The sequence below is a fragment of the Eulemur rufifrons genome, chromosome 29 (genome assembly GCF_041146395.1).
Source record: "Eulemur rufifrons isolate Redbay chromosome 29, OSU_ERuf_1, whole genome shotgun sequence".
In the NCBI taxonomy this organism is placed as follows: Eukaryota; Metazoa; Chordata; class Mammalia; order Primates; family Lemuridae; genus Eulemur; species Eulemur rufifrons.
Genome location: NC_091011.1, coordinates 70,222,214 through 70,245,238, shown reverse-complemented (window position 1 = coordinate 70,245,238; position 23,025 = coordinate 70,222,214). Strand labels below are relative to the sequence as shown.

The 23,025-nt window shown below is 36.8% G+C and overlaps 1 protein-coding gene across 1 annotated transcript in view; it reads right to left on the bottom strand.

Moving 5' to 3' along the window:
* TES (testin LIM domain protein) overlaps positions 1-23,025 on the bottom strand; it is a 40,440-nt gene that overhangs the window by 6,041 nt on the left and 11,374 nt on the right. Inside the window, exons 2-4 of the mRNA XM_069461886.1 lie at positions 12,401-12,486; positions 1,799-2,051; positions 570-905 (exon numbers count right to left, since the gene is read on the bottom strand). Of these exons, the coding sequence (XP_069317987.1) occupies positions 570-905; positions 1,799-2,051; positions 12,401-12,486 (675 nt within the window). The remainder of the gene's footprint in view (positions 1-569; positions 906-1,798; positions 2,052-12,400; positions 12,487-23,025) is intronic.

Below are 23,025 nucleotides of genomic sequence, written 5' to 3'. Positions count from 1 at the left end.
TGTGCTTATTGGATCTAGGAGAAATATATTATAGCAAGTTTAGTTCTTATGCTTTGTTCATCTGTGTCATTATCATTTTCTATCTTCAAGTCATTAGCAAAAGACTTCAATTTCTCTCTCTAAAAGAGACTTTAAGAAAAACAAGCTTGACTATATATTCACATAAATTTAAGTTTGAATTTTAGGTATATCTCACAGGCAAAACTGAATTAACCTAAGGATATATTATTCTTATTTATGGGAAGATATAAGGAATTAACACCAAAATTATGTCTAGAAACAGATTCTAGATTAAAATGCTCTATTTGAGCACCATGCCAATGCCAACTACTGCCTATACATAAAGCTCACAATTTTCCTTGAAAACAAAAAAACCGAAAATTTGGCTTTGGACAGAAGTTTCAACATAATGACTCCCTAAGGCAAGTCTAAACTGAATATTAATTCAATTCATTTCTTTTACCTATTCCCCTTTGGAAACAGAGGAATGGCCCCCAGAAAAGTTCAAGGAAAGGGAAAGAACCTGTAAAATATACAAATCTGGCCAACAGTATGACCACTGTACTTACATACTGAGTGTTTTTATGCTCGGCACTTTTGTCCTCCATGGCCCCCACCGCTGCTGAGGTGCTTCTGTCTCCGCCAGGGATGTACATTTGATTGGGGCCTCGAGCATCCAACTCACAGGGAAGTTTGACGTCTCCTACTCCCAGAGCCTCGTTCTTATATTTCTTCACAAATTGCTCCATTTCCTTCACCTCTTTGGGAGACAACTCATGGCACTTTGAAGGATCTTGGTCATGTGCAGGGAGCTGCTTCGCCAGCTGCTTCTTCCGGTACTGCGCCCCTTCTGAGCCTGCCACTGGCTGCTTTTCCTTGGGCAGCATTTGCATGTACTGCCTGGCCTGCACCACAAGGAGACCAATGTTAACAGGGAGGGGCCTTGGCCATCAGGCAGCGTGATATTTTGTAACACACACCAGAAGCAAGTTACTTAAGAAAGAAGTAGGTTTTATCCAATAATAGAAACTCGTCCTCATAGTATAAATATCTTCAGATGTTAACACATTAAAAATGGTACACTAAATACATTTAGTTAAGTAAAAATAAACACATTTTTCTTTATGAAATTAAATTTTGTTTTTCCATTTGTAAAAAGATTTGGTTTACCACTGTTTACTTGAGCCAAATAAACAAATGTACAATCGAAAAAGAACACAATTTTAGGTAGACATGTTTAGAATGGTCTATGGATCAACAGCATTTTTATCATATGAAAATGATATCATCACAAGATTCACTTTAATGACTTAATCTTCTTAAATGATTTCCAGATGTTTCACTTAGTGTTATAAAAGTGCAAGGAGCTTGATACAAGGCCACATTTGTTTTGCCTTATGTAGTAAAAGAAATATAAAGCTGGACATTTTTTTTCAGTTCTAAAAAATGGCAGAAATTCTATTCTTTATCATTTTAAGAGAAATCTTCTCAAGAGTAAGCCAGAAGAGCTACTAAACTGATACAAAACATCTGATTTTCATCTAATTATTAAGAATGTTAGACCACTCCCTCAAAAAGGTAAATATATCTAGGTAGTCAGAAAAAAAGTTTATGAGGAATTTAGTCTTATTTAATACTTTCAAAGGAATGTAATAGGAGTTAAAAGTTAAAGTAATGAGAACCTCGGATTAAAAAAAATAGATCCAGGGTATGTGAGGTTGAGCAGGTCACTAAAGGAATTGACCTAAATAGATAGTACAGAAACTTCAGAAGGAACTCTCCCCCCACTATTATTTACCAAAGCCTGATTCTGGACAGGAGGAGCCCATTCATAGGTAACTGTATTGATGGAGACATTCTTCTTGGCAGCAACTGGATTGGTCAATATCATAACATTGCGTTTATACATGGGAATTCCATCTGATTTTAGTTTTGCAATCAGGGTGGTATACTTGGTGTCTTCAAAAAGTTTCCCCACTTTTCGATCCTCTTCATTGCTCAAGAGGATATCATGTTCTTCTTGGCCGCACTTGCAGTTACGACATATTTTTCTGTAATTTTGGAAATATGTAAGAAATGATAAATTACATCTAATCAATAATTATGTTCAAACATTTATAGTTCATAAAATATTTTAACACGTATTCTATATAATGGTATGCAAAGGCAAGTCCTGTTATTAGAGGGGGAATAAGTATCCATAAATTTAAATAGAAGGAAACATAAAAACATACTTTGTTTTATAAGATTTTGAAAAGTTAGGTTGTGATTAAAAAGTGCATGCTCAAAGGGGCATGTCTGAGTGTAACCTTATCTGGTATTCCTTATGCTCTCATCAAATAAAAAATAAATAAAAATAAAAATAAATTAAATTAAATCACAAAAAAACTATATGCAGTTTTACTATTTAAGCAAGAGGTTTCATATTTTATTCCATGTTAACATTTCATGGAATGAATCTCATTACCCAAGATTTTTTTTTAAGTGAGAGATAGGGAGATTGATACAACTTTACCCATCAAAGGCTATAATCTTGATCTAGGTTTATAGCCTTTCTCACTTTCTTTCCATTTCTTTTGCCCTCCATTCCTTTCCCCTTCTTCCTCCCTTCTCTTTCCTTCCCTTCTTTGATTGCGATAAACACTTATTCACCATCTACTGTGTGCTAAAACACAGATAAATGAAGTCTATGCCATCATGGTGTTTCTTATAGTACAAGAACATTGCTCTCTTCCCCACTCTGGTCTGGCACATAGTCAGACATTCATTCATTCAACATCCATCAGTGCCCATGTGCCAAGCAATGTACCCGATACTAGGTACATTGTGGTAAAATTGTGGTTTAAAAAAAGAATAATGGAACCAGTCTCTGATTTCTAGAACTTACTGTCTTGCGTTAAATGATCATACAGACACAGACATTAAATGATCATACAGACACTAAATGATCATACACACACACACACACACACACACACACGTACACTCTTTTAATTGCATTTGTAATAGGAAAGAAAAGTATAGGGTCCCTTGAGAGGGTATAATTAATTAAATAAAACTTGGAACTGGTGAGGAAAAGACTCCATAAGAAAGTGACATTTATGTTGAGACCGATCTAGATGATGTGTAAACCATAGGTGTGAATTGTGTATGAGAGTGTATATTTGGGGTGGGGGGAAAGAAACGAAAAGACTTCTAACATTCTGGATAGAAAGAGGAGTACCTGTGGTGGTCCTGAATTAGGAGAGAGATTGTCTCCTTAGGTCCCAAAACCAAAGAAGGCCAGTGTGACTGTAGTGAGGTGAGTAAATGGGATGTGATAAGGCTGGAAAGGTAGGCAGGCATGAGGTCATGCAGGGACTTACAGGACACATTAAAGAATCTGGTCTTCATTATAAAAGCATTCAGAGGGCACTGAAGGCTTTTACATAGTGGAATAACATGATAAAATCTATAATTTTATTTTATTTTAGAGACAGGGTCTTATTCTGTCACGCAGGCTAGAATGCAGTGGCATGAAGATGGCTCACTGCTGCCTAAAACTCCTGGGCTCAAGTGATCCCACCTTAGCCTCCTGAGTAGCTAGGACTACAGGTGCACGCCACCATGCCTGGTTAATTTTTTTGTTATTATTTTAGGGATGGGGTCTCACTATGTTGCCTGTGCTGGTCTTGAACTCCTGGACTCAAGTGATCTTCCTACCTCAACCTCCCAAGTCACTGGGATTATGGGTGTGAGCCAACACATAGCTATAATTTTAAATATTGTAATATTTGCCATGTGGAGAATGGATTGGGGTGGAACATAATTGGAAGTAGGAAAATCAGTTAACATGCTAATTGTGCATCCAGTTTGCAATGGCATGGTTCTAAGTAACAGGGATACTGTAATTACTGTATAAATGGAATTTACATCTTGAATAGTTATTATTGTGGTTCAGGTAACATGCATCATGGCTTGAACTAGACAAATACTAGAATATTCGACAGTGGAGGTGAACAGAAAGGAACAAATATGAAATCTCATTGAACATAAAACGGACTAAACTGTGTGGCTGATTTTGATGTCGTAATGGTGAAGGGAAGGCTCAGTCTCTCAAAAAAATAAAACCAGGTTTTTGGGATGAGTAAATTGGTGAGAAGGAATGTAATTTATTAATATAGTAAATACAAACGAGGAGCAAATTTGAGGTATGGGGTGGGGAAAGTTGATAAAAGTATCCAAAACTAAACTATTGATAAATTTGAAATGCCTGTGAGACATGCAGATTGTAGGATATATGGATCTAGTGTTAAAAATTGTAGCCTGGTAGAAAATATAAATGTGGCAATTAGGAAATGATATATAATGTATACGAGTTGAATATATCACTTTTGCCTCCTGAGCAAGGTGTAGAGGGAAGAAGTGAGGACTCGAATAGTCTGGCAGAGGAACAGAAACTAGACAAAGTGAAAGAGGAAGACAGAGAAGTATGGAAACTTTGTGGTGCTGAAAATGTACACTGTAACTAAAATACAGGGCAACCATAGCATTTTAAACCTAAGCATTTTAAAAAACATTCTAAGATACTTACATTGCTCAGGAAGAAACTAAACATATCAAGTAATTTTAGATGCTGTTAGACTAAGTATACATGTTAAAATATCTACATAACTAACGAAAGAAATTTATAGCTTAAATGCTCAAATTAGAATAAAGGAAAGAATAAAAATTACTAAGCTTTCAATTCACGAAGTTAGGAAAAAGGCAGAATAAACCTAAAGTACAAGGAAGGAAAATAAAGATAACAGCAGAAACTCATGAAGTAAATGTTTGCTTCTCATTAAATGCAGAAAAAGCATTAATACATTTCAACACCTCTTATGATTTTGCTTAGTAATTTCATCAATAGAAAAGAAACAAAGGATTCTAAAAAGAGTTTCTGGGAACAAAAAACTCAACACTCAGCATACATCATATTCAGTGCATTAATTCTAAGATCTGAAGAAAGCAAGCAACCTTGCTATCACCAATTCTAATTTGATGGTACTAATCATAGTAGTGTGAAAAATCAAAGAAATAGAAATTATAAGGATTCATCAGAAAGAAAAAAAACTGTTTTTATTCACAGATGTATGACTTATCCACAGAAATGCAATGTAGTAGCATCAAGAATTTCGTAAGTTCTAGATTTAAAACTAATATACATCATGGGACTTCTCTACATCAGAAAAAAAAACCAAACAACTAAAAACCCAAATGAATCTCTTTGCCAAATAATAAATTATGAATTATAGATTTTTGTGTTCTGAGTTTTGTTAAAACACTATTTTCAATAAGCAAACTAAAACATGAGAATTTGACTTGTACATTCCCAGAGAGAAAGAGACAGAGAGATATGGGGTGGAGAGGCAAACTACTTTCCTTGTGCACACTGGTCAGAAATCTTTATTTGGTAAGAACTTGTTGAAGAATTTGCATATTCTAGTTCAGCTATAAAAGATTCTTTCCAACGTCTGGTTATCTCATACTCCCATCTAGTGGAAAGGAGCATATTATCTTACTACATTATGTTCTTAATTTTTGTTCTTTGGTTAACAAAAACAATGTAATTATTTATAAGATGATCACACATTGTTCTTGGATCAAGTTTAAAATTATATCTTCCTGAGGGGAGAAAAAGTGGAGTGGGAATTTAGTTCTTAATATAGCTAAATAGATCCTCATATGACCGTGAACTACAGCATGCATCCTAATAATCAGTGAAGTGATGCCTAAAGTATCAGGGCTAGGTAGTGGGCACTGAACTTCCTTTGGAACTATTTATGATCCAGTTCCACACCAGTACAACATATATCACAACAGAAGGAGGGTCAGATTTTAGAACTTGAAAGACAAATAGTAAAAGATCCAATAAGTGAAATAAAGCCTGCTGGTTTCTAAAGCCTGAACTATGGTGAGCTATAGCATGGTTAAATATACTTATTGTGAAAATGTTACATATAAAGAGTTATATTAACTACTAATATAAGAGCTATTTTTTTTTTTTTATTATTTGTCTTGGACATTGTTGGAAGGATTCACATTCTGAGGAAACCTCTGTTTTCCTATCCACCCCTTCGATCACCCAACATACCTTTATTAAGCAAGTAAAACCAGGTTAAAACAACACACTAATAGCAGCAGTGGTGAGGAAAAAAGACGTAGCTAAAAACTATGCCCAATCATCACTTTTCTAAGTAGGGAAAAACCTATGATTGATTCATTATAATTTAAAAAATCATGACTATATTAAAAGCCTCATCTGTATCCTCACTCCAGTGTGGTGAATTGTGGTTAACAGAGGACTTGATAAGAATGTGACTCAAGAAGGGTGGGATGGTTCTTTCAGCTAGAGCTGTCATCACAGAAGCAGCTGGAATGACCACATCCCTTCCAGATCCCCTACCCTGAAGCTCTATTGCTACAATGAAAAGGGCTGGCTACAAACCATGAGGCATGAAAGAAACTATAAAATCAGCACCAGGTGCCAAGAGCTATCTATCATGGAATTCTGTCCTATTACCACCATCTAGTTTAAAAACATTTAAACATCTTTTCTCTTGGAGTTCTACAGTGTTTTATATTTGAATCTCCATGTTTAAATTAGAAAAATTTACTTTTAAAAATACCTTTAAAGAACATTTAAAGTCATCTGGAAGCTATCCAATAAATTTATTAAAAGGAAAACCTTGTTGAGGAATTGGGGAAGAAAAGGATACCACCATTACCTTGGTATTCAAGAGGTGGCCTGAGAATGAGTGGATGTTTATCACATATTTCATTTCAGCCTAAAATAACTCAGATTCTATCCTTAAGAAAATGAAAGTCTTTTAAAAATTTGCAAACCTAAAACAAAAACAGAAACAGGGCATGGGTGAGCATAGTACCCACACGCAAGGCCTATCTTTGTGAGGTGTGGGTATCATCTTTCCTCAGATGATTCATGAGTGACTTTTGATGATATATGTAGACAAACAGTTTATGCTTACTAGATTTATTTGTGCTATACCAATTTGAGGGCAGTTTTTCGCAAGTATATAAATCAGTTCCCATATTTAATGCAGGTGTCAAATCTCTTAATTTTCTAAACTGTCCTATAGAGCAGTTCTTCCCAGACTCTCCATGGAATGTCAATGAAAGTTATGCAGGGACAAAAGGAGGGAGAGGAGATTCAGAATCAAATTATTTTTAAAAGTCTTCTTTATTACTTTTTTAAAAAAGATTCAAAGGTGAACTGGTAGGCTGGGAAGCTTTAGGGTGTGGGGAAAGGGGAGTTATTTACAATAATAAGTCATTTATACAAAAAAAAGTTTAGCACCATTAACACATACATATGCAAACATTAATATGCATGGCAAATCAAAACTGTATATTCAAAACTTTACAACTTCAGAATTCTTGAGTTAAATCTGAGAGAGAACAAAATTGCCAAATGTATTGCCTCCAAAAATACATAAATTTACAGTTTCAATCTGAAAGCAGTTAAGAAACTATCCCTCATTCTCCCAAAAGAGAAATTTTTTTTGTATCACTATTTGTGAAAATCATTATTTTTCCAAGGCAAGTAGTAGAAACTGGAGTGCTCTGACATGCTGCCAGCATTCACAGTGATTTAAAGGCATGGCCATAGCACTGCTACAAACCATAATTTAAAAGAGCTGGAAGCTGCCCTTTTATAACAGGGATATACATATATGGACTTACGCATGGGCCTCTGTTATAAAATTCAACACAAATATTAATCCATTTATGGTGGGGAATTTTTAGTTTTCAGCCAGCTCTAAATCAATCAGAAATTCTGAACAGATGCATGTTATTATTAAGTAACTTTTTTTAATAAAATGCAACTATTTTATTCAAAGGATTTAAAAACGTAAGGCAAACCAATAATTCTATTACTTAATATCATAAATGATCTATGGTTGCAATATTAACTATATCTTCAATTTGAAATAGTGGCTATACACTTCCTGAAACCTTGGGTTTGTGTCATATATTTCATAATAACTTTTTATCTCTAATTACTACTTGAAAGTATGCCCAGCAGACAGTGGCTCTTATTGGGTAGGTATCAGGCTTCCTCAACCTTTTATTTTCCTCTAGTCTTGTAATCATTGGCATTTTGAAGAAGGAGAGGACTCACAGTTAAAGGACACCATTGTCCACAAGGACACCTGTGTCACAACAATCACACTACAGAGAAGACAGCCAGGAGGTTTAGGCACAATCAGGTTCATAAAGTGCTATGGTAAGAGCATTGTAAGATGGCCCCATGACCTTTGTCCCCTGGTGTTACTCCCATGATTGTTATTTTATACGGGACATGGGAGATTTTCCAGGTATGCCTAATCTAATCACACGAACCCTTAAAAAGCAATGAATTTTCTCTGGCTGGCAGCAGAAGAGGAAGTCAGAGAGATCTGAGGTGCAGGAAAGATTCTAAGCACTGCTGATGGTTTTGAAGATGGAAAGAGCTGTATATCAAGGAATTTGAGGGCCTTCTAGGAGTTGAGAGCAGCTCCCAGCAGATAGCCAGCAAGGAAACAGAGAACTTTCCTCCAACCACAGGAACTGAATTCTACCAACAAGAATGAGCTTGAAAGCAGATTCTTCCCCAGAGCTTACAGATAAGAACCTAGCCTGGCCAATGCCTTGATCTCAGCCTTTTGAGATGCTAAGCAGAGAATCCGGCTAAGCTAACCCCCCTCCTCCAGACTTCTAACCTAAAGAATAAATAGATGGATGTTGAGTTAATTAACAGGCATCGTTTTAACCTGGTAAATTTGTAGTAATTTGTTATGCAGCAATAAAAAACTGTCACAAGTGCTTACCAGTGTGTGACACATAGAAATCATTCATAAATTATATTTTTTATGGACTCAAACAAGTCTTTTTGACTTTCTTGGGTTTTAGCTCTTTGATTTATAAAATGAGGTTTAACTAGGTAAGTTATAAGTTCCATTCTAAATTCCCTAAGTCTAAGAATTCATTTTTAGCTTTCTGCAACTGTGGTGACACACCTTGATCACCTTCCATTCACCTCTCCAGATCCATTCTCCATGCTTCAGTACTCTGTGCTATGCACCAGGAGGCTGACCCCTAAGGATACCAGCACTGGGGCAGTGGGAGGCACCAGCAGGAAACCAGAATGATGGAGAAGAGTGAGGTCTAGGTATTTACTTCCTAGCTTCCTGCAAGTGTGCAATGTAATAAAAGGGAAAATGATCCCTCACTTAAGTTGGGGGTATGTAGAAGCAGACGAAGGGATTATGGACTGAATTGGTCCCCCCAGATTCATATGCTGAAGCTCTAACCCCTAATGTGACTTCATTTGGGGCTTTTAGGACATAATTAAGGCTAAAAGAGGTCAAAAGGGGAGGGTCACAATCTAATAGAATTGGTGACCTTATAAAAAGAGGAAGAGAAATCTCTCCTTCTCTTTCTCTTCACACACATGTACCAAGGCAAGGCCATGTGAACATATGGTGAGACGGTCGCTGACTGCAAGCTAGGAAGTGAGCCCTCTCTAGAACCCAACCATTTTGGCACCTGATCTTGGACTTTCCAGCATCTAGAAGTGTGAGAAAATAAATTTCTATTTAAGTTACCAAGTCTATGGTACTTTTTAATGGCAGCCTGAGTAGACTAATACAGTGGGCAAGGAAGATTTGTCAGAGGTAGTGCTTGAGCTGAGACTTTTTGCTTCCTAGTACTAGGAGGTAGTGTTTTTCCAGGCAGAAAACAGATGCAATATGGCACAGAAATTTCTGGAGCACAGGGTAATTGGAAGGGAAGTGGGAAAGGCTGGAAAAGCAAGCAGAGGCCAGGTGTTGAGGTTTAACAGTAAAGGCCAAAGACCTTGCCTAAAGGATTAAGTCCAGTGGAAAAGCACTAAGCGTTCTGAAGCAAAGAGGAAGTAATAATATCCACTTTCAAAAGACCATTCTTGCGGTCATGTGGAAGGCCAGACTGGTAAAGAGGCGGAGAATAATTTAACTCTGATTTTTGAAATGTGCACCATGAAGCCCTCAGGGTCCTAAATTAAGGAGCACCATGAAAATGGAGAAGGAGGCTAAGTGGGCAGGGTCCTGGGACCCCAAGTCCATCTCACGCACAAAAGTTCTGTGGCCTTAGACTAGACCTGGAATCTTTGTTACACTCAGGGCAACTTGTCTAGAATATTTTACTTCAAATACTTCTGAAAAATGGCTGCATCTGTAGGTCAAAGGTACCTACCCTGGGTCTTCCAGTTATGGTGAAAAAGGGAATTATCAAGAATTCTAAGAAAGAAATGTGTTTGGACTCATGCCAAGAAGATGACAAAACTACTAAGAAATACCATCTGGAAAGTCTGTTATCAACCCCAGCTAGATTAGAGGCGATATCCAAAGTCTTAGACTTTTATGGCTCTTAGGTCCTCAGACTATGCACAGTAGATTAAATGAGTGTATGTGATAAAACTCAAATAAAAAGGTGATTTTCATGCTATGGAGGTCTGCTCTTGTCTGACATATTTCTATCTGAAAATATCAGACGAAAGAGATCTGAAATAGGAAAACAATATAGATCAAAACTAACCTTCTGCTTCAGAAAAAAGGTCATATCTTTTAGGAAGGAACTTTAAAAATCTCACTAGAAGTTTCTGGCAATTGCATAGCTGAACTAAAAAGAATACAGATTGAGTATCCCATATCTAAATTGCTTGGGATCAGAAGTGTTTCAGATTTTTTTTTTAATTTTGGGATATTTGCATAAACATAATGAGACATCTTGGGCATGGGACCCAAATATAAACACAAAATTCATTTAGGTTTCACATACACCTTATACATACAGCCTGAAGGTAATTTACGCAATATTTTAAATAATTTTATGTGGGAAACAAAGTTTTCACTGTATTTTGACTGTAAGCCCTCATCACATGGTCACATGTGTGGAATTTTCCATTTATGGAGTCACGTTGGTTCTCAAAAAGTTTCAGATTTTGCAGCATTTAGAATTTCAGATTTTTGAATTGGGGCTGCTCAACCTGTGTTATCTTAAAATCAGAAGGCAAAAACTACATCCAGCAGAGGGCAGTGTAGCCTTCTGCAAAGTCAACTGGTAGCCATGACTGAAATTGGTAGGCACATTAAGAGGTACAATATTCTAATCCATGAAAACTATTTTGTGTTCAGAGATTTTTACCTTATTAGAACATGACAGACATATTGCCTAAATGCTATGTCCCTTGAAAATGTAGCACAAAGAATACCTATTTCAGTCTTGTAAAAAACTACCTGGAAAATTTTAGCTCCCTAAAAATAAAGAACTGTATCATTATTTGTGGAAGGTTTCCTTTGCCTTCACTACTTTAAACAATTGCTTTTTTTTTTTTTTTTAAACTTGTTAAATAAGATAGCTTTCAAAAGAGTCTAACATCCCAAATTTTATTCACTTAATATTCTCCTTTAATTTATACTGTACACATCCCCAATGGCTGATGGAATTATTTAAGAGTTTCCTGTGGAAATCTGTAGCATAGAAGTGGTTCTCAAATGAGATTCTAACAAGGCAGCTGCCATACTAAAATTGTATAGTTGATTATCTTTATTTATTTCTTCTAACAAAAATATGCTGATTCTAATTTTGAACAGACTTGTGAACTACCATTATGGACTTGATAGCCACTGGTTAAGAACATTTATGTTATTCATAAGCACAGGCTTCAAATAACATTTTAGATTATACAATATACAATATTACTTTTAAAATAACACATAAATAAGGTGTACATAAAATTCATATTTTTGATCCACTAACACTTGTCTTGCATATATGGACTTCATTCAAACCAAGCCACTACAATAAATTATTTTTTTGCTTTTAAAAAAATTCAAGTATTTCTAAGTTTTCCACTAGTGAATTTACAGCTGAATATTTTTAAAGACATATACATTCAACTTCATTTCCTGACAATTAGGATGTGAATAATCAATTCAGCATTCATATTTATTGTTTATTGAAAATACAGATATGAGATGTGAAGTTACCAATTTTTAAGAATAAAAACTAAATTATTAAACAGTCCTGGAAGATTACCACAAATTTGTTTACCACTCAGAAAGATATACTCAGTATTCTAGACTTAACAGGAAATCTGAAAGACAGCAAATAAATCAAACAACTCTAAATATAGTTATGATGGTCCAATTCACTCAATCAAACTTAATCATAGGAAGACAGACAGCTTTGCTTTCTATTCATTTCTTTAAAAAGAAAATAATAGATCTGCATCTTAGCAACCATGCCGGAGGACTTAAAAGGTATCTCCACTGTCTGAGGAAGTATTGCCAAAAAGTGTAAATTACTAATGTAGTTATAGTTTTTATAAAAATACCTCCAGAAGTGCAGTTCAAATCCTTCACATTTTTCTTTGCATTTTAAACAGGGGGCTCCAAATCCTTGCTCATGACCTAAGCCCATCTGTTAAAGAGAAAACAACGTGAATCTATTATTAGATTTCTTAAAAATCTAAACAATTCAATAAATTACACTTTTAATTCCACTCACTACTTATGCTGATAAAACTTTCAAACAAATCTTTTATGAGTATTACAAAGTTTAGTCAATGATGATATCCAGGTTATGTATATGGCAGCTCCAAGTACATACATAGCACGCTTTTTATATTGTTAATGCTTTTTATCATGAAAAGAAAAACACCAGAATATAACCAGAATATAAGACTGCAAATATTGCAAGTCACAAAAAGTCATGAATTTATGTCTCTGGCCACTGCATGCCCTAAGTAAAATAGGCACAGAGGGCATGCAGAATACAGAGCTCAAAAAGCAAGCATAGCCCTAAAGAATATTTGCAGCAAACAAGGAAATGTATGACAGACTTTAGGAATTTCAATTAAAATGACATTACTTTATATTATGATAAATGTAATAAAAATAGCAACAACAAACATTTATTGAAAGCCAGTGCTGTGGCTTGAATATTTGTGTTCCTCCAAAATCCATGTTGCAACTTACTTCCCAGTGTAACAGCATTTAGAGTTTGGGCCTTTATGAAATGATTAGGTGATTAGGCCATGAGGGCTCTACCCTTGTAGATGAGATTAGTGCCTTATAAAACTACTTGAGGAACTGAATTCGTCCCTTCCATCTCTTCTGCCCCCTGTGCCACGTGAAGATGCAGCAACAAGGCTCCATCTTGGAAGAAGAAAGCAAGCCCACACCAGACACTGAATCTTCTGGTGCCTTGATTTTGGACTTCTTAGCCTCTAGAGCTATGAGAAATCAATTTCTATATTTATAAATTATCCCATCCTAAGGCATTTTGTTATAGCAGCAAGAATGAACTCAGATAGCCAGGAATAGAGGTAAGTGCTTTACTTATATTATCTCATTAAAATCTTTAAAAACTTCATAAAATGTTTATATAAAGTAGGCAACATTATTTTCCATTTCAGAAATGACTTAATTGAAACTTAGAGAGAGGTTATGGAGCTTGCTTAAGTTCAAGGTGTTAATAAATGATAGAGAAGAGATTTGAGTCCAGGTCTTCCTAACTTCAAGGCCTGTGCTCTTATACCCAGCTTAGGGGTGGAGGGCTCTACTGCTGCCCTTGTTATGGTAAATCATCTTTTTTTCTTTACCATATTAAACAATAATCCTTGGGAATTTACTGAGACAGAAGGGGTGGGTGCAGATGGGAAAGGACACAAGATGGCAATGTAAACTCTTTTACCCAACCAACTACTGATACTGGAGTAAAAGGATCAGCTGAGTTTACATCAACACAACAGCAATCCACCAGTGACCAGATTATTCTGTATTTTAAATAGCACATTAGCGATTGTGACAAATTAATTACCGACTGTGCTTGGAATAGTAGTTCAAGCTGGACAAATAATAAATATTTTTCAATGGCCCTTTTTCGTAACTTTACCAAGTTGTTTGTCACTATGCAATCAAAACCACATTGTAACTTGTTCCTTGAAAGACAAGCCTGACATGGCCTGAAGTTGAAGTGAAGCCCTTCCTTTTTGTTCTGAAGAAAATGACCACATCCTCTTACCCTAACTAAGGCCATATTCAAACCTGGCTGGTCTACCAGGCTGCTTAGGAGAACTCATATTATTTTTAAGTCAGACCACCTCAAGCATACTCTCTAAAGCTGCGGTCCCCAATCCCTGGGCTGTGGACTGGTACCAGTCCATTGCCTGTTAGGGACTGGGCTATAGAGCTCCACCGCACCCTCCCCCACCCCCGTCCACCCATCGACTCATCGAAAAATTGTTTTCCATGAAACTTGGCAGGGGGGTCAGGAGATGGGCACAGTAGGAGGTGAGTGGCAAGCCAAGGGAAGCTTCATCCCTGGCCATCGCTCACTGGCATCACCACCTGAGCTCCATCTCCCCCACCCCACCAGTTCATGGAAAAATTGTCTTCCATGAAACTGGTCCCTGGTGCCAAAAGGCTGGTAACTGCTGCTCTAAAGGACAAAAACCTGTCCAGCATTCACTAAACTTCATCACCTTTGCCATGTCTGTATTACTAATTTTCAAAAGAATTGAAATTCTCTAAATTGTATACTTAACATCAACACTAAACATCTTTTTTAGGAATCAAATTGTTTCTTGTCACTGACAATCATAGTATACAGTATGGAAATAAAGTGAGTTAAACAAAAGACAGAGGCAGACTGATTATTTGAGTTTTCTGGTCTTTTGTAAGAAGCATTACAATATTCATACTAAAATGAAAAGCAAATCTAAATGGGTATATTCTTTTTCAAGCCTTTTCTAGTTTTCCATTCTAGGAGGGTTAAGCCTGAATCTGCCTGGTGTATGAATTTGCTTCATACTGTGCTTCATGTATCTCTTGCTAAATAAACTCTGCTCCCAAATGAAAATTGAGATTACATTATTAAGGTTCAATCATATAGCTTAGCTTAAGCCAGACGCTTTTAAACTCACAGTAAGAAATGCATTTTGTCTCATGAAAGAACTTGCATAGACACATACAAACTTATGTGTGTATAAAATCCTGAGACTTGCTGGCTTAGATAATATCTAGAACTAAGTATGCCCCAGCCTCTAAGTTAAATGGTCACCTAAACAAATTCTTCTCTGGCTTCAAATCTCAATTGCCTGGTATGAACAACATTGGGAATAATACAATACTGTAAACATACTGGAACACTACCATCTCATTCTCTATTTCTGAATGCAACTTGAAAGTTCAGCTAATATAACTAGAACCTTAGTCAGCAGAGTTATTACACTAAGGCCTCAGTGTGGCTCACTGCTGACTTACAAAGTCAACCTTGCAAAAGGGTAAGTTATTTTTTTCCTACCTACTTTTTATCTTCCTAGGATAGTTATTAATATCAGTGTATCTATTAGAATTATTAGAACTGGTGGTATTTCATGAATATCTGCCCTTTTAAAGTACCCCACATATTCTTATTCTGGACAGGACTAGGCATCCCTCTAGTGTAAAAGATTAGGAAACTAAAACCCAGAGAGGAAAGACGACTTGCTCCTGGTTGCATAGCTAGACCTAAAACTCAGTGTCTGGCTCCTGCTCCACTGTTCTGCTGGGGCAGACAGACCAGAGAGTGTCAAATGGGAGCTCTTCAGTCTCCCAAAACCAGTCTTCCGACTCCCAAAGACTGGCTCATTTCTACTCCCAAAGAAAAGGACTACAAATTCAGAAACCCTCCTGTACCAACTCTAAATGTAGATGACTTTCTGAAAGCTTTGAAAAGGGAAGACTTCAATCAGTCAGGGAGGCTGGGAAAGCTTTTTTGAACAAGGGGTGCTTGAATTACAATTGAAAGGATGAGCTCAGAGGAGAAGGAAGTGCATTCAAGGCAGAAGGATCACCACATGCAAAAGCCTGTGGCAGAAGAGGGCAAGGGAAGAGCCAAGAACATCACAGAGCACTTGAAGTGTGATAAGGCCAGCCTCTAGCAGGAAGAGTGTTTTGTTTTCCGTTTCTTTTCCTTTTCCCAAGGAAGAAAGTAAACCTCCTGAAGCATCCAATATCATGTCTTAGGCTACCAGGTTTAACAGAGGAGAGGACATCCTCAGAGACCGGATGAGACTGCTTAAAGAGGAAGTGTTAGAGAGAAGCCACAGGGCAATTGGGTGGGGTGGGGAGGGTGACAAGGGTACCTCTCAAGTTCTGCTAGCTGAACCTCAGAGCGGGACCCTCACAGAGACCAGGAGGCCAGGCTTTGGGAGAAGCAGTAATTTGGCTCTTTAGGCTGCCCTGGCAGGCTCAGAAGGCACTGTTCCATGGTTCTTCCACCCAAGGCCCTGCCTGAATCTTAATCTCCTCATGGGCTCTTTCCAGCAGAGTTTGTGAGTGCCTAGAGAAAGTGACCCCCATCCCCACCTTTCCAAACACATGCACTTTCATCTTCCTCACGTGCTCAGGCATAAGAAGTGTGGGAACTTTGAAAATATCACAGACAGAGAGCAAGTAAATGAAAGAGTGGAATGAAGCAGTATGACACAATCTCCTGCTATAACCCAGCGGAAGCAGTCCTAATTAAAAACAAACACACAAACAAAACACAAAGAAAAAAGACACCTACTCTTCAAAATCATTGTTAACAGCTAAAGCAATTAGACTGGCAATGAACTTATTTTCCTGAGGGAATTTCCTGAGGGAATAAGTTAAATTTATAGCTACAAAACTTGAACCTCATTGACATCAGCATTAAAGATCTCCAACTTATGCCACATTATTGTGTGAGCACTTTTCCCATATTTTTATTCTCTTTGGAGAATATCCACTTCTGTTAGGATAAAAAAATACAATGCCACTTAAACAAAGAAGATATGTGATTCACACTCTAGCATTTTCCTTGTCTAGTGCATCTGCCTAGTCTGGACTGAATTAGAATACAGAATGCAGTTGTTAAATCCAACTTATATTTTAAAATTGTATGATAACAGACACACCTCTACTGGTGTGAGGCAAATTTCTTCTGCTCTGTTTCCACCCCAACTGAAGCATCTAATCATCTGCTATTCTCCCTTTCACAAGTCAAACACTAACCTAATGAAGTAAAACACACCAATTCTACTCTGGGGTAAAATGAGTTTCTGAGTCAGAACTGCCCCCAGCACAGTTTCTCAAGGCCTATTTCCAGACCTTTTGGGGCTGTGTCACAGGAGCTGGCTTCCCAAGCTCTTCTAGGATTCTTTTCCTTTCCCCAAGAGCCAAGGCTATTACTCTTGGACATCCAAATCCTATAGGTTAGTCTCTGCATGGTGTCTGAGCTGGAGAATTCTTGGTGAAGGATCAGAACAGGGAAGGTGTTATTTAATGATATCCAGAGTGCATGCAGGGGCATGCGGGAGGGAGTGGTATAGAGGATGGGGAGCCCAGAAAACCAATTCCACAGCTAAGGCAAACCAGCTGTATAGAAAGTGAAATCCAGATCCTTGTACTAATATAAATACCAAGATACGTGTGCTTGTACGTAATACCTATGTTGTGACAGTTAGCTACACCAGATGTTAAGGAATACCTGGGTTCTCCAACTCACACCACATTTTTGTAACACGACCAAAAATTACATGGTTATAGATACTAGAGAACTAAGAAAACAGAGAAATGTGAAAATGTAGAATGATAACTGGAGGAAAGTCAGAAAAACTAGAATCCGGTCCCAGAGTGTCGCTGGTGAGTTCAGTGCTTCTGGAAGTCATTTTTCTTCTCTGAGCTTCATCTAGATAATGAAGGAATTGAACTAGATTGACTCCAAGATGCCTTTTAATTCTAAAATAACGATGGCAAATTATGTGTCAGATTAACTTTATCTCAGTTTAGTTGTTATTCTGAACATGGTCATCTCAAAGTTTAATAAGTAAATAGAAATAATTATTTCAGAAAGCTAATACATTAGTGGCTCTTAAAAGTCTGAATCATTTGTAATTCAGTTTGGAGGAGTAGTTTATAAAGTATGCATAGGAAACAAAAGACTTAAGTTGTGAGGCATAAAACTCAGTTCCATTGCATACAATTATTTCAACAGCAAATGTAATATGGTATTCCCTGCAGAGCCAACACTTATTGCCTAAAAACACATGTTTTTCATAAGCATACAAGTCCCAAAGCTGTCTACTTCATATAATTTTAGTAACATGTTCTGGCCAGCATCAATACAAGGGTATGACAGATTAATTTTTCTTCTTCAGTGTCCAAGAAAACAGGTCCTTGGGATTGACTATATTCGGAGAAATTATAGTCGGACTTTGGGATTACCTATCAAGGTTCTCTGAGAAAAATAAAAATGACTCCATAATATTTATACTGAAACACTAGTCATAGACAAATAGGACTGTTTAAATATCTTTAACTACAGTCTCCAGTCTCTGAACTTATATTCCTATGATCTGTGCCTCAAACCACCTTCTTATCCCTTGCTTATTTTACAGTAAGAAATGGGAATGGAATCAATTTCTCCATATTCATAATTTTAAACAGCCAGATAGGTTGGCAACATTTCAGGTGACCCTTCTGACTCAGAAAAGGGTATTGCATGTCAGGTACCACAAAGAAAAAGGAAAAAAGTGTATGGAACATCTGGTATTTCAAACACGATCTGAGTTGATTTGGAGACAATTTGGGTCTGGAAGATATTATGCAGTACTATTCAGGATGAGATCATCTGATTCATGCTGTTTTCATAACGAAATTTCCCTCTGGAGCAAAGAATCATATGTGGTTACTAAACAAGCAAGTGTTACTAAGACTTCTTTAATCATCTTGGAATGAAGTTGACCAAGGTAGATTATATGAAATATACATATTCATATTAATTCTGTGTGTGTATATATGTATATTTATCCACCTATCATATACACACACAACATATATTCAAGCATTTTAGATCTTGTTTATCCATATGAATACTCCAGACAAAGGAATGACATTTCTAAATAATTCCTCTCAGCACATGGCTCTCTTAGAAACCTAGTGGAATCTGTAAAGTCCCCCACGCCAACAGATTTTTTGATTAATCTCTGACACAAGATTTTATTAATGAATTGTCTGAAATTTTACTTTGTTGCCTGTTTCCCAAACTTTACCAAGATTTGTACTGCCAAGAAAAGGGTAGATTACACAGAAAACCAAACTTAAATATAAAAACAGAGGCACCTTTCAACTTTTATATAGTTTGCCAACTTTCTCAAGTAAGAATAGAATTAGTATATTTAACAGTTATGATTAATCATTCCTAATAAAACTGCCACATTTCTTTTTATTTGCTCCTAAGAACAAAAACTTCTCATCTCTCACTTATTCAATTTTGATACACAGGAGAGGAAGAATGAAGAAAAAGTCATTACCCATCTGGTCACCCAAGCTGGGGCCCAGAGGGCTCCTTTATCCCTGCCTAGCCATGCTTATTATGCTCCAAGTCCTGTTGGTCTCCTCTCTAAAACCCATACAGTCTGCTCATCTTCACTCCAATGTTTGTGTTCAAACTGTCATCATATCACCCTGAGACCACTCTCCTAACTGACTGTTTTGTATGATGTCATATTGCTGTTTCCACAATTGTTTTAACACATTGACTGCCACACCAGAAAAAAAAATTTTTCTTGGGGCCATGGTGTTTTATTACAAAAATAGAATAAAACAAAATGATCCTTTCTAATTTTATGAAAAATTGGTTATTTTTTATTGTTTTCTGTGTGTGAGTTATATGCAATTAAATTGTCAATATTAGTTGTAACAATAAGAACATCAACAAGATTTTCATGAACCAACTGCGGGGTTTTACCCAAGGGACCACCCATCACATAACATGTATCCTACAGCATTAGAAGTGTGAGTTGCCTGCACACCACAAGTCTACCAAAGTAAAGATATGTGTGAGTTATGTACACATCTCGGAGGCCCTGGGCTCAAAACTAGCATGAGTTAAATAGTACTTACACGGCAGTTAATGTGTTAATAAACCTAAAGATGATCATAACTCACCCCTTGCTAGATGCTTTCAATGAGTTCAATGAATGTCATGCTTCTTAGCAAGCTAGGGCACCACGGTAGCTTCTCCCACTTGCCTTCCTCATACTCCTCCCTTCCAGCCACTCTCTGCTTAGGGCAGGTTTTCCCTTTGCCTGGATCTCTATTCCCCTTCTCTGCTACCTGCCAAAATCCTCCTCTCTAATGGGTCTATAGAACTAATTCTAATGTCAATTACTCTGAGACACCTTTCTCAACTATACTCAGCAAAGTTCTTCTGAATTCCTATAGGTCTTGGCACAAATTCTATTATATAGTCCTTCCTAAATATATACTATGATTGTTTGTACATCAGTTTACCATATCACATCGAAAGCTTCTTATTCATATTTGAACTCCTGATGCCTGCACAGTGCCTGAGATTTATAGTAATGCTAGAAAGTTTTATTTGTTTGTTTTAATTATCAAATTATCTTTAATATAGCATATTACCCCAAGGAATTCTCATTGCTCTTCACAAAAAAATCTTTAGAATGGGTAGTGATAATAACAGCAGTAGCTGATTTTTATCACACACTTACATTGCCAGGCATGGTTCTAACTATTTTGTACAGGGATCATCTCATTTAATCCTCATGACAATCCTGTAATAGTCTGAGATACTATTAGTATACATGTTTTCATCCAGATGAAGAAACTAGAGCTGAGAGTTGTACCTTTCTTAACCATTTGTGTCTAAACATAGGTCATGGCATGGAAAACCCTGAGGTAAATAAATGTTATGTAGTAAATTAGTTTTAAAAAATAGAAAGTAATATAATTTTTGACTTAAAACCAAAGAATTATAGTTCAAGAATGAAACAATTATTATATCTTTAGTTGTCAATATCACTTATATAAAAGGAAACAGGAATAAAAGTCTTCACCCTACATTCTAGGATTGATTTCCACACCCATTCAACTTTTCAATGCAGGAAGTGTAAATCCAGAAGCCCTACATCAGCAGTCCCCAACCTTTTTGGCACCAGGGACTGTTTCACGGAAGGGAATTTTTCCATGGTCAGTGGTGCAGGGAGGTGGGGAGGTGGAGCCCTGAGGCCGGTCCCTTACAGGCTGGGGTACCAGTTCCTGGCCTGGGGGTTAGGGACTGCAGACCTACATGACTCTCTATCATGAAATCCATTGTGAGCCAAATGGTTTGAAGCCTTTTTATTCACACACAATAGTAAATAATCACATAGACCATTCTATTAGGAATGAAAAGGAAACAAGTGATCTTTTGGCCTAAATATCTTATAATAAATTCTATTCTGTACGTAGTGGGTTAATCTTCTTGAAACTTAAATGAATTAAAGTTAATGATTCCTCTCAATCTGCCTCTACATTTCTTAAGACAATACCAGTATTAGGTTAGTGACAAAGATATTGTCACTAACGCAATTTGTCTACTTCGGTTTGAGATGTAATCAGGTTGTAGATTATCCAAGGCATCTATACCTCAATAAATATGGTAACATAACTAAAGAAGAACAGAAGTAGATCTTGCTGCATTTTTAGGAAATAATAATGAATTTTTGGTTTGGTAGGATACCTTGCAGTATTTCTGATTATATATATGTATTTTTTAATGAGTGCTGGAAGGTTGTGATGGTAGAAATGGTAGCAAAAAATACCTCAACCATCATTTGTTAAGATCTACCTGCCAGCCACAATATATATACCAACATATTTAATGTACAACCACCTCTGGGAAAGGTATTATCATCCCTATTTCATACACAAGGAAACTGAGACTTGGAGAGATTAAGTAACTTGTTTAAGATTACCCATCTAGCAAACAGCAGAGTGAGATGTGCCGCTTGGCATTTGTGACTCCAAATCCTGTGCTCGTAACTGCAAAGCCACCATTTTTTCCCTTCAAAATGAGACTTTAAAGTTAAATAAAAAATTAGAGTAGTATTCCTTATCTGTAACTTCTCTATGAAGATTGATTTTGATCTGAAAGACTACTGCTCACTAGCTAGGAGTGCCTCATCCTAGATAAATCTGAGATTGATTATAAGACACCTGAATGTCTGCATACCAGTCATAGTAACACTGAAGCCCCTAAGGTGATTAATTCATACACACACAAGAGGATCCTCAAAAGAATGGAGTGTGAATGAAAGAAAATCTACAGGGTCTTGATGCAAAATAGGTCTCTTTCAATATTATAGCAAGAGAAGAAAAATTTTAAAAGAGTAAAAAAGAAACACAAATGAACAAATTATATCTCAAAGTTGAAAGACCTTTATTCAAAACAACTAAACTTATCACTAGTACTAAACATTATTTGCTATATTACATGGAAAATTCTACACATTATGTGGTAGTCAGGGACAATAAAGGCAAAAACTAAAATATCATTCTTTTCATTTTTTTTCAAATGACTAAATTTCTAGATTTATAATGGAATACCTCTGTATTAGTCACAAACTATCCTAAAACTTAGGGATGATATCATTTATCATCTCAGTTTCTGTAGGGCAGGAATTTGGGAATGGCTTAAGTAGATGGGTGGGCTCAGGGTCTCTTGCAAGTTTGCAATCAGGGTCAGCTAGGTGGCAGCCATTTCAAGGCTTGACTAGGGGGAGACAGACACGCTTCTAAGCTCTCTCACGTGGGCCTATCCACATGCCTCACAATGTGGTAGCTGGTTTTCCCTAGGGCAAGTGATCCCAGAGAGAGCAAGAGAACACAAGACAGAAGCTGCAGTCCTTAATCTCAGAAGTGACGCCATCAGTTCTGCCATGCTTCATTCTTTGGCAGCAGCCGACTGGGTCCAGCCTGCACTCCAGGAGAGGGGAATACACAAGGGTATAAATATGAGTATGGGAGAATCGTTGGGGACCATCTTAGAGGCTGCCTACTATATCCTCTTTTCTGTTTTGATTTTAAATCCAAAGACTAAGTGATTTGTGATGAGAGACATATTACAAAGGGGGACAGAGGGACAAAGGATGCTTATCTATTATAC